This window comes from Teleopsis dalmanni, chromosome 1, assembly GCF_002237135.1.
Source record: "Teleopsis dalmanni isolate 2A chromosome 1, ASM223713v2, whole genome shotgun sequence".
NCBI classification, from domain to species: domain Eukaryota; kingdom Metazoa; phylum Arthropoda; class Insecta; order Diptera; family Diopsidae; genus Teleopsis; species Teleopsis dalmanni.
In genome coordinates this window covers 46,773,836-46,787,595 of record NC_051846.1, presented here as the reverse complement: position 1 = coordinate 46,787,595, position 13,760 = coordinate 46,773,836, and the positions used below count along the sequence as shown (strand labels likewise).

At 28.4% G+C, this 13,760-nt stretch overlaps 2 protein-coding genes across 2 annotated transcripts in view; one reads left to right on the top strand and one right to left on the bottom strand.

Annotated features, from left to right (window-relative positions):
• Positions 1-13,760, top strand: part of LOC119667792 (sodium- and chloride-dependent GABA transporter 1-like) — a 347,748-nt gene that overhangs the window by 88,207 nt on the left and 245,781 nt on the right. The gene's annotated exons all lie outside the window — the stretch shown is intronic.
• On the bottom strand, positions 2,828-11,553 carry LOC119667790 (GATA zinc finger domain-containing protein 14). The gene is made up of 5 exons (XM_038077107.1): positions 11,364-11,553; positions 7,795-7,957; positions 7,238-7,726; positions 4,177-7,182; positions 2,828-3,132 (listed from the first exon to the last, which is right to left on the bottom strand). The coding sequence occupies exons 2-5, from the start codon at positions 7,954-7,956 to the stop codon at positions 2,896-2,898; spliced, it is 3,894 nt and encodes a 1,297-aa protein (XP_037933035.1). The 5' UTR covers position 7,957; positions 11,364-11,553; the 3' UTR covers positions 2,828-2,895.

Sequence of the window (13,760 nt, the reverse complement as noted above, 5' to 3'; positions counted from 1 at the left end):
TTCGTTTAATTCATTTTAAATATTAAAAAAATAAATAAGCAAAACTAACATATAATAGTTTCAATCTTTAATTTTTAACATATTTCACATATATTTGTATGTTATATCTATGTATGTTCTAATACACATATATATAGAATTATTTTATCAGTTTAACCAATTATAAATTCAAAGTAAGCATCAAACATTGTTACAACAATTTTCCCTAATTCATAAGTGACAAAATAATATTCATATCGCTAACTACAAAAGCAACAAATGTAATTATTTTTTATTTAATATTATACTATTTTATTTTATATTTAAATACATTTTCTACTTTTTTTTATCAGACAGAGAGTATATATAGAAACACAATAAAGATAATTTCCAGTAATAATAATTCAAATTTAAATATATATATAAAAAATATTTACAATATATTAAAGGCATATCATTAGTATTAAAAATTAATATTGTAATAAATATAAATATAAAATAACTATACGAAAGGACAATCAGCAAATTAAATAAAAATACATCAACGTAATTTAACATGCAATAAAAAAAATTTTTTTACCTTTTTCACGAATTAATAAACAATAATACTAAATTTAATTTATAACATAATACACTAATTTTGTAAAAGAAAATTAATTAAAACTTAATTGTATAAAAAAATACAAAACCGTAATTTAAAAGCAAACAAAAAAAAAGCACAAAAAATTGTTTAAATGAAATTAACATAAATATACATATATTAATATTTATAAATTAAAAACAAATGTGAATAGGTTTTTAAAATACAAGATTTCTCAAAAAACTTTAATAACATAAATAATGCTTTAAACATTTAATATATAATTAAATAAGTTTTTAGTATTTTTAATTGTGTAATGACCAAAATTGTTATTATGTCATTTTTATATATATATTCACTAAATTTTCTTAAAAACAAAAAAATTACTACATTTTAAACCAATAGAAAACCTTTTTAAATTAAAATGTGTAGCTTCTCTTTCTATTTTATAATTCAATGTGAGAAACACAAATTGTTTAACTAAAAAACATGAATTTTAGTTAACATTTGATAAGCTATATTCGTTATTGATAATTATTTATTCTGTTTTTGCTCTTATTCTAACTTGTAAATAAAACAACAAATTATTAATTTAATTGAAATAGTAATAACACATATGAATCAACTTGTTTTTTACAACAAAAACAGACATACAAACACTATTAATTATTTAAAAATATTTTACAAATTCTATAAATTTAACAAACATTGTAATTTTTACTTTTTATTTCTTTACTTGAAAAAATCAAGATATATTGCATCTTTTTAATAAATGGATAAGTACTTATATAAATAAGGTGATCATATTCACTTTATAAAAATTACCAACAAAAAGACTTCTACCGTAACTCATTTAATTTTATAGCAAATTACAAGTTTTTATCAATTTTAACAATAATTTATTTTTAATTATAAGAACCATATATATAATATATGTTTTTTTTAACTTAATCATTACTTTATAATAATGATAATATACTTCCACTTTCAATTTCTTTATTGTGTAACTATTAATAAAGAGTATAAATCACAAAATTTATTTGATTAAAAAAATTTATAAATAAAAACTAATTTTTCTTAGTAAACATAATAACAATACAATACTTTAAAAATAACATTTAATATTAAAAAAATACAATTCTTTATTGAATATTATAATTAATAAAATAATAAATAATGATGCCTGAGTCCTGAGTTATTGAGCTAGGCTCTAAAATGTTTATTTATTAAATATAAATAAAATGTCTGCATTACATGAGGGGACAAATAGGCGTAAAGGTGCATTTTACTTTAATCTTTATTTTAATTTTGTTTTTTATAAATATTACAAGTCCAATAATAATCTCTTTTATTTAAACAAAAACTATTATCATAATTTTTTTATTTGCTGTAACAATGTTGTCCTTGAATTTGTTAAAGCAATATTTTAATATATAATATTAAAAGTTTAATACATACGAATAACAAATGTATATATTATATATATAGGCATGTATCTTATTCATTTTTTTCTTGAAATAAAAATTATTAAAAAATTTAATTTCAAACACATTTTATAAAAAAATGTATCATACACCCGTTGGAGCTGCAATTTTTTTAATAAATTACATTCATTTACTTAATAGTTCAATTAATTTTTAATTAAATTAACATCATATATATGATCATAGATATTATAGTTAACAATCGCTATTAGCGTATATTTAATAAAAATTTCTTTAAGAAATATATTTCATAATAAGTGTATAAATGTTTATATAGTTTATAGTTGTTTAAAAATGTATTAATTTATTTTATTTATTTACATTAATTTTTAGTTACTTCTTTTTTAAATGTATGTAAATAACCAGCCAATATTATATTTATACAAAAATATTTTGAACGATTTTGTTTGTGTTTGAATGCTATACACATTTGATTATATGAAAAATATATATATATTTTTCGGTTTTAATACATAATTAAAAATGTTTCTTACAAAAGTGTTTTTTTTTTCTTTTTTCAATATAAAAGTTTATACATAATAAAAAATTTTTATAGTAATTGCTTTTTTACAGAGTAGTCTTTTGATAAACAAAAAATAAAACCGTAAAAAAATTATAAAACAAACAGAACATATATAAAAAAATGCGATATTATAAATTTACGATACGTAAATAATATTTTACATTTTTATCTTAATATTTTTCGCTTTTTATTCTCAAAATTCTACTAAAATAAAATATATTTCATAGATGAAAAGAAATTTCAATTCATACATCACCAATATTTTATAATAACTAATAAATTTAATTTATTAATACATAAATCCAGCTCTGCTGGCTTTATATTAAATTTTAATCCAATTTAATACCACTATCATCTGGAGTAGTCCACACTTCATCACAGAAATCTGCCATTTCTTTTTCAATATCCCGCCTATAATTGTCAAATGTATCTCCACAATTTTCATTATTTTTAGTTGGTTGAGACACAGAAATGTTGTTATTATTATTATTGACATTTGTAGAAGTATTCATCCAGAAAATATTTGTATTTAAATTCCATAGGAAAGTATCTTCCAATTTAGAGTTCTATAATTGAAAAGAAGTTAGCACTTGAAGTATATGAAACGTTAAAAAAATTAACAGAATCTATGAAATCTAAGCTCCCATTGGGAAAAATATTTTTTGTTGAAAATAAACATTTAAAAGACGCTTCAGGACGAATTCGGTGATCCAAACACGTTCATTTGACAACGGACAGCTATTTTGAGCAATTTCTTCACTGCGCTATACGTCAGTATAGTTTAGGATTTAGAATATCGATCGGACTCTAAAGTTGGACATGTTTACATGAAAACCATCAACAAGCTTTTTACTCAATGTAAAAAGTGCATATACCATATATAAAAATATATATATATGTATATGAAGAATGTAATAATTATAAAAGCTTTATTTACATTTACTCTGTAAGAAAACTAAATCTAACACTAACTTCTAATCTTTATTCTATCTTTATAGATCACTGACGGGTGGTTATCGGTAATAAGCTTATATATCATCTCAACAGATCTGTTTATTATATTAAATGTTTAAACCAATTCTACGCGATCAAAAAGATCGTGAACACTTTTTGGTATCCCAGGTTGACAGATTTGTATAGAAATCTTCGTATCGAAACCTTAGCTTAGCAATATATATACGAGACAAGATATTTAATCTTTCCAACGCAATCGAGTAAATATTTATAATAGGGAAAATTATATTAACATTCCATTAAGTAAGTTACCATTTGATTAAGTCCAAAGAACATTGGAATTTATATTTGAAATTTTTATAGTCAGTGAGAAGAAATCTATTTCGAATAGAAAGGTAGAGAAATAGGAAATATTTGAAATTCTAAAATTTAATTTTTAAATCAAATGTATATAGAGGCTAACTATACAACTATATTCATCTTCACTGATCTTTAGAAACATCTATTAATTTTCCGTATTTACATAATTTTTTCACTTATACTTTGCAAATTATAACCCCCATATCCCAAACTTACGATCTATCTTTAAGGCGAGGCTGGCAGTGAATTTAATATTTGTAATCTTTCAATAAAATGTGATTCATTCGTGTACTTACCTCTTGAGCAGTAATATTATCATTTTTATCTAGACTTTTTTCTACCAGCTGTAATGATTTTAAGCCCAAACCGAAAGCATTCTCAGCTTTTCTCTCAGCCGAATGTATAGGCAAAGCATTATTTGCGAAACTTATATTATCGAGAACATTTTTCATGCTTTTGAACTCGAATTCTGTATTTGAATTTTGTTCATTTGACTTGTAGGCATTATGCACTTCTGGTGGTAATTTGAGCGGCAAGTTATCATTCGAAAACACTGAAAAACTTTTATTACCGTCATTACTATTAGCCTTCAAACCACTCCAGCTATGCAGTAAAGGGTTTGTATTTGATGCAACATGACTTGTTGTTGCTTGACCTTTATACATAGGACATATGGGTCCATATTTGTTTCCAAGTGTACTAGAGGACGGATGAAATGTAGCAGCATCATCATCCAATATTGAATCAGATCGCACGAAACTATCTCGATCCCGAAAACCATCCGTTCCAGTTGCACCAATATTAGCACTTTCAACTGCTGTATTACTTTCTTGTGTATAAATATCCAAAACATTTGAAATATCACCACTACGTTGCAAAGTCGTCATTAATTTATTACCAGGTTGAACATTATTTGGATTTCCATTCCAAATAGCTGGTGTAGATTTCGAACTGTTAGACATATTTTGTACTATATCGGAATTCTCATTAAATGATGTTTTAAACGAAGCATCTTTTGGCACTCTCGTAGCATTTTTATGCACCCTGCGCAATGCATTCGACGAAAGACGAAATGCTTTAACGTTATCCATAATTGTATCAGGTACCTTCATGTTATCACATTCATAAAATGTCTTATCTTTAGTTATTACATTACCAGCACGATGTGATAGATTTGACATTTTAATTGAATTAATACCTGGAAGAAAGTTTGTCGTATCGTCGCTACGTTGTAAACCAGTAACCAATTCTTGCACACATTGCTCATTAGGTACGTTCTCTTTCCAAATTGATGTTGGTGATTCTGTACGATTACAAATAGTTGTGTCTATTTCAAAATTCTCATCGGAAAGCAAGTCATTTGATCTAAGCAATGTTTGTATATTATTTTGCTCGTTCCCACCAGATCTAGATGAGTTTTCTTTTGAAGACTTTTGTTGCTGCTGTTTTTCACGGCCTGAAGTCTTTATCATATTTTTATGACCCTTGCGTATAGCATTTGGAGCTGAATGAAATTTTGTATTTCCATCGTTCAACATTATATCAGGCCGAACTAAAGTATCATGATCATAAAATGCGTCATTTGACATGAAGGTATCAGCTTTAGTAATATCAGAAGTTTCCGATAAATTAATTTGATCCATTGCTTGAATGAAATTATGTATGGTTTGCTCAGACATATTTCCCTTCCAAACAACAGCTGGAGAGTCCGGTTTAGGGCAAATATTTTGCACAATTTCAAAATCATCATCTACTGGAGTAATGTTATTTAATCTAAGCAACGTTTGGGAGTGTCTAAGCGAATTGTCATTTACATGACCTTGGTGCTGAGTTTGTTGCTTCTTTTGGTTCACCCACATGGAATTAGAAGTTGCTAGTTTCGAAGCGTTTAATGGAATTGAAAAATCTGATGATACTGTTGAATTATTGCCACTGCCGAAGAATGAAGAATTTGGATTTACTGCACCCGTATTGTAAAGATCAGATGCTAACACATTGTAAAGACCTTTTGAACCGAATTGTGTATCAAAGCCAGATGCATTATTTCCTAAATATTTCGGTGGGTTAACGGTGGTCATATTCGCCGACGGTGGCAATGTTGAAGGTTGAAAAGTTGTAAAATTCATGGATGGCAATATTCCGCTATTAGTTTTGCAAAAGGAATTTGGTGAAACAATTCCAGCCGGTGTTGGTGAATTAAAATTTAATGGTTGATATGACGGATCGTAGCAATGCAAAGGTGGCACATTTATTGGTGGTACTGGACCAGCGCCTAGTAATACATTACTGCCCGTTGGAATTGGGCTATGATGCATTGAATGTATATTATGTCCGCCTGGTGGAGAATTAGTATTTAATGGCGATGTAACCCTGTAATTACCACGATGAGGTTTTCCATGTCCAGGTGTGGCATACCGCATTGGTGATGTAGAAACCGAGGTAGGGGCTGTGGAATCATCGCCAGGATGTAACATCACTGTATGCGGACTATGGTGATTATGTTGTAATTGAAAATCGTTCTTACAATTCGATGAGTTTTGACTGTTTCCACCAGTGTGCATGACGTGTTTCGAATTTTTCCGACTTTTGGCTCGATAACGTTCAAGTTCTTCCTCAGTATGGGCAAATGTACAACTTGATCCACGTGTGCATATTTTTCTAGCAAATAGATCGCGGCACAAGCTAATTTTATACTTTGCATTAGGATTCATTTGTCCAATGGAACAGTCTGGTAGCTTCCGATTTCCGTGATGTTGCATGTACTCTACTAAACCAACAACGACAAAACGTACTGCATCCAATGCTTTTGCAACCTCTTGCCAAGAAGGGACTGTATCCACTATAGGATCTATATTAGCAAGCAATTTTAAGTGTGCATGTAAACTTGAAAGATTTGACGGGTCGCTTGTGCGCTGCAATGCTATAACTAATTCTTGCACAGATTGAGCGAACGATGAAGGTGTTTGTAATTTATCGATTATACTCTGCATATGTGATTTATGCATTGTGTCACCGTATAATAATGATGACCATTGCTCAGGTGCAATACGTAAACCCGCTTCTGTGGCAATTTGAACAATCTGAGCGTCATGTTCGCGTCGCAATGTTTCATAAGTACGAAACTCTTCTTTCAATTGCATCAAGGATGAATCAGCTTCCCGTTTCGAGACTTTAAAACAACTGGCACGATAAAGTAGTTGCACTACATGACCAATACTAGTTTTTGAAGCTTGTGGATAGTGTAGCTCTAGTTTTTTAACAACAGACATAACCAGCTCCTTACGAGACAAAGCTTTTCCATCCTAAATGTATGCATATTATTTATTATAAAATAATGCTATAATTATAACAGTTTACCTGTAATGCTAGTAGGACTAATTTAAGCACTTGCTCTTGCATAGGTGGACCCAAAAATTGACAACCACGTGATCGAACAGCAGCCCACAAATTAGAACTTAACTGCTGCGGATTTTGATGTTGTAAAATCAACTCGGTAACAGTACGTTCTCCCAATGAACGTGCAGCGCGTAAAGCACGAATACGACCTTCGACTTCTATTAGTTGACAGTTCACAAGGGTCACCAATTTACGTTGCATTGGGCGTGACAGCATAGTCCCAACATTGCCATTTGTTAGCATCGGTTTAAGATGTAGAGCTAAGTTTTCGATACATTTCTTAGACAGTCTGTAGCACTTAAAATCTTCGCCAACGAGAGCACGCACACTTGGTGGCGAGTTTTCAAAGATGTCTTCATCATTAGCCAAATTCGCGCAGTTGCTACTGCCGATTAACTGAAGTAATGCAAAGTTGACAGGCAAATTTTCGATATCAGTCGTAATTAAAGTCTAAAGAAAAGCAATTTAATTCCAAATTTAATATTAACTAAATGATTTTTAATTGATTATCAACTTACTTGATCGAAGGGACATTGACGATTGTGTATTGTTCCAAGGCACAAACGACATATTGTATGACAACATCCGAGGCTTATCGGCAAACGCTGATTAGGTGCAAATTCGTTGCAGCAAATCGGACAGGATAGAAATTCTGTCCATGATGGCGCCTGAATTGGCATTCTATAAAATTTATAAAATAAAAACGTGAACATTTTATAAAGAAGTAAGATATTGGGTAGTAGCTATATGTCCACCCTTTTGACTAATTATTGCCTTACTATATCTTCAAAACTATTCTAACACATGGTGAAATGTACTATTTTATTCCAAAATATAGTAAGAAAATAACAAAATATTCACATTCAAAAAATGAAATAAGATTTTGGAACAGGTAAATACCTTCGAATAAATTTGCGAATAAGGTAGGTACTACTATTATGTCACTCAACTCAACAAGCATGTAGGAAACAACAAAGATGGTGCTCATTAATCATTGTATTGATATTGATGCTTATAACAATCTAATCTAAAAATCGTATGTTGATAAAACTTTATTTTTAAAGAGAAAAATGTGCTATTCAAATCCGATCGTGATTTGAAAAGTCTGCTTTATATATAAATCTTAAACAGACGTTTAAAAAAACTGTACCACTCTCAAAGAGACTTTTGTTTTCTGATTTATAGAACTTCAGGGTTACAATAACGATAATAAGAATAACGAATATTTTATACCATTAGTTGCATTTTAAGAAAAAAATTTGTGACACCAAATAAAGAAGAAAACAGATATGGCTTATAGAACAGTGTAACGTAACAAGTTGATCACATATAAATCAAAAATGTCAAACAAATACCCGCTGGGAAATGATGAACGGTGCTTGGTCGTCGTATTTGAAGGGTGACTTCGGTACAGAGACATCCCAAACAAACCCACTTTTTCTCATTTACCCCCCACTTAATCGATAATATAGAGCTTTGTCGGCTACAACGACAACAGCAACAACTCAATCACAACTTTTATTTGCTTCCATAGTTTTCTACCTAAAAATGTTTAAAAAAAAATATGCTTCTATAAAAAAGTGATCGCCAAATAGAAGTCTAAATTGGAAAAATACACCATTCTAAAAAAGAGGTAACGAAATATTAAACAAGCGTTTATAAAAAATCTACCACTCTCAAATTCTATTTTGCTGAATAAAATCAAAGTTGTTGTTTATTAGTCATCTTACGAACTAATTAAAACAAAAATTTTTACCCAACTTTTTTCTTTATTTTCTTACTATTACTTCTCAATGGCGTATCTGGAGAAGGGTATTAGGGGATAGATCCAACATCCCCTATTGTAGATTGACAATATAATATACACTTATTATATTCCCAAACTACACTGTCACTGCTACTACCCCCGTGAGTAAGAGAATAGTAAATATTCCTGAGACAAAGCATGCCAGTACGTACTTGAGATGACTACAATCTAGTTGGGACCACCCAATACTGTTTGGAGTATAAATCCTAGTGAGTGTGTTTAACTTACTACACACGACCAGAAGTATAAATAACTTCTGCTGTTCTGAGTAATTGAAGTCGGTTCTATTATTGGGAGTATAGCGGTAGCTGTGATTAAAAACCAAAGTTAAGTGGATAGAAAGTATATGTATAGCTTTAATTGTTACTGACGAAACTTCTTGAAATTCCAGTGGGTGTATTTAACGTTACATTATACGGATATTTCTGTTAAGAACAGTGTGGTGTTAAGCCCTAATGGCAGAAATCACTTTAAAAAACTATGGACTCTGTCACCGTTACTCCAGACTGAACTATGATGATATAGTATATTTATCAAATAGTAAATAAATTATTAAATTCATATAAAACTCACAGTTCCATTTCCGAGATTAGCGAGTTATTTTATATTAAACGATCAATATATATATATAACTAAAGTATAAAGAAACAACTTCAATAATCTACTATTCTCCATATAATGAAATATTTCATATACTCGTAAACAGTTGTGTTCGGTAATGTAGGTAACTTATGCGCATTGTTGTTATTTACGATTGTGTTAAGTTTAAGACCTTTCCAACTACTGCTTACTTAGGCAATTCCAGTCTTTTATAAACAAAAGCAGAAAAACTTCTGCAAATATATATAAAAAACAAAACAAAACAAATACTGACATATGGTTTATAGACCGAAAGAAGATATTTCAGTGAAAGATATATCAAATGACCAAAGATTAACAAAATAAACTATGCAGTAAATTTGTCATTTCTCACGTTTGAAAGACTCGATAAAATATATGTGCCACTTTTCAACTCTTTAATCTTTAGAATTCTTTCATTTATTTATAATTTTGTTTCATAGTTTTTTTTTTATCGGATTGTTGTGTTAGATAATTGCAAAAGATAGAAGCGATTAAATCATCTTTGTTTTTGAAGTTCAAAACTATAAAATATTGTGTGACTTCAGCAGAAGTTGAATAAACAAATTCGAATCAAAGCTGGAAGCATAAAACTGAACGACGACGTCAGCAGTAATTTTTGAGTCATTTTACTAATTATCGTATGAAAAGTCAACATTGTTTGTTTTCTACAATACACTTATTCATTATCAATATATTTTATTTAATATTTTCTTTTTTTTTTAATAAAATAAATAAATATTTTGAAGAATTTTAGATAATTGTTGTGATCTAAGTTTGAAGAGTTTTCATAAGAAATTAGTATTGAAAAACAGCTGCTATCCGTTTGCCATCATAAGACATTAATTAACTCCCCTTCCTCTAGACTTCAATGCAAAAAACAATTGTGAAATATTGAGGGAATGAAACTGAAGTATTTAAGTATATGTAGTAACTCACACACCCAAACGCACTCACAGCGCAGACAGTTATTCAGACTCACTGTGGTGTAAATGTTGTTTTCATTTGGTTTGCCTTTGTTTTTTGTTTTTTTTTTCTTTCTGAATACATAGCAGAGTGCAGCAGCAGCAGCACATACTTGTAGAAAACAAAAGAAATTGTTGCTCAGTTTTTGTTTGTGTGTATATTCACTTTTACACATAAAATTTAGTTCACAGCTGCTTTAACAAATTTTTTTATTCAGCTGGAGTGAAAAAAAAATTTATGTGTGTAATAACTATATATTCAAAATTAACATATTAAAATATTTACTTCTTATGAAATTGCAGACATTTTTGCATTGACTTTTTTAAAATCGAAAAGTGGTGCAATTTTATACATTTTTGAAAAACTCTACGCGGGGGCGGCAGAAGAGGTGATAAAGGTCGTCTGTTGGCATCTTGATGACAACAACAAAAACTCTAAACCAACGTCAGCAGTAAAGTTTTTTTGTGGCATATATTATTTGGGACATTTTTCAATGACTTTTATGCAAATTTTTTCCTTTTTTGGTATTACGTTTACACTATTCTATTTGTTAGAAAGTAGATTTCATTACGCAGATATTAGTTAACAATAAAATTTGGTATTTTTTTTATTTTATTTTTTTTTTTTTGAATGTTACGTTTCACTTTTATTATTTTCAGTCTTTTCTTTTTTTTTTTTACTACTTTGTCTACGCACCTTACACACACCACATATTTTGACGATATATTAATATTAATTTGCTGCCCCGATTTTGCTTATTTGCTATATATTTCCTTCCACCTTTTTATAAAATTTTTTTCCAAATATATATTTTGTAGAATTTATAAAAATTTAAAAATAAAACAAAAAATCATACAAATTTGTATGAAACCAACTCCGTTATGTGTTCGTCTATAACTGATTAAAGTCTGATTTACTTAAAATACGGAATGTAGGTACGTAAGATATTACGTTTCAAAAGCACTGTTGCATTTAGTGGTAAAACGTATCTTTGCATCACTTTTTAGTAATTTACACAACGAAATCCAGGCGTATGCTTCATTACGTTAGCGCAAAGAATTTATTCTCATTTTATTTATAATCTAATAAAATAATACTAAATATATATTTATTGTTTATAATAACAAGTTATTAAATATGTTTATTATTAAATTAATAACTTTTTTAGTTGTATAATATTTTTTCTCCCTGAATAAGTCAAATAAATTTCGAAACGTCGGCGACATTTATATAAAAAAAGTATATAAAATAAAAACTAACTAATTTGTATGGAATCATATTTTACAAAAGCTTTAAACAAAATAAATAATACTTTTAAGTGAACTTAAAATTATTCTAAACTAAATAAAAAAACAAAACAACTTAGTTTATATATGTTTTGTGTAATTTAGTTATATATTTAATTTTGTATCTTAAAACTATATAAATTAAAATGTTTTCTTTTGAGACTTGATCCCAATAAAACCACCTCTTAGGAATGAAAGGAAAAAATTTCCACAGCATTGTCGAAATTTCATTCTAGTAATAAAGGAATAATAAATACAATACTTTTACATATTATATGTTTGTATACATAATTTTAATATTATTTATGTGTATAATAATATTATGTGATCATTGCTTAGTCCTCTGGTTGTACCTTCCGTTGATTTTGTACGAGCGAAAGACTGTGACGAATTGGCTTGACACTGACGAGTGTGTCGCATATTTAGACTGAGCAATGTAAATGTTCTACCTCTTTCATATGTTCAACTTCAAACTTTGCTTTATTAATAAATTTCATCGACAAAAGTTTTCTTTGAAACAAAAAATTAAATAATATAAAGCGAAAATACCCCATATGTTCAAACACCTGCAGTACTCAGTTGCAATTTGCAATTTGGCGAAATGCAGGGAAGTGCTCATTTTTGCCGGCGAGTTTATGGCTAATGACACCAAAATTTAAATATTGTTAAAACTGAACTTATTCATTCACTTTACTACTTTATTTAAGAATATTTTGAAGAGTTTATAAAAGGTATATATACCTTGAATCTGGATTTTTTAATTTGCAAAAAATATTAACACAATTCATGGTTGGAAAAGTATTCCTTAAGTAAAACCAGTACTTATAATCATCGGTTAGGATAAGTCACCTTGTGTACCAAAGCTCAAATAAGCAGAAATCATGAATTGTTGTGACACCACGAATGAAGCAGTCAACACGCCAAGCCCGAAGGACTACCTGAAAGACGGAATTCCAAACTATCTAGTGCATGAACAATGTCGGTTTGAAAAGGTTGTTTATATTTTTTTTCCTGAAGGAAAACTTAAAACACTTTTGTGTTGGACCTTGTTTTTATTGACTTAGTATGATAAACTGCAGACATAGATTTGCAGATTAGTAAACAATTTATTAGATTGTATGAAGAATATAAAGTACACCAATAGAAAACAATTTATAACAATTTTAGATTTCTTGTGTTTGCAACTGTCTGATCTTAAAACCGCTTTTCACCGAGATCTTTTCAATACAGATTTTGTAAAATGGATTGATTGCTTGTGCTTCTTTAATTGATTATTGCCATACTTTCGCTTGGTGCAATTAAATCAAATTATCATTTAAGCTCCCATTTGACATATATGGAAGAAAACTTATTTATGAAAATATTTGATGCTTAGCTTAGACATCTTCTATATGATACTGTTAGCTTTGGTAGAACTAAACTAACAACTTCCTTATTAAAATTTTAACAATTTTTTAATTCTATTTACTGAAATATATTAATTGTTTTTACTTATATATTTTCCAACCTAAACTTTTATTTCGAAAATGCTGTTAATATTTTTAAGGTATAACCACTACTATAAACTTTAAATTTAAAGATACTTTAATAAGCAGATATACTTACTTTAAAAAAAACTGTTCCATATTTTTTACAATGAATTCATAAAAATATGTATTAAAACGAATTTTTAAAAAATGTTTCCATTAAAATTGATATGATACTTTCATTAACTTTTTAAATTAATTTGGAACAAGTTTTCAATGAAATCCTACAATATGATATCAAAATATTATATTTTCTAAATCTAGAATAGTCTTAAAAATCG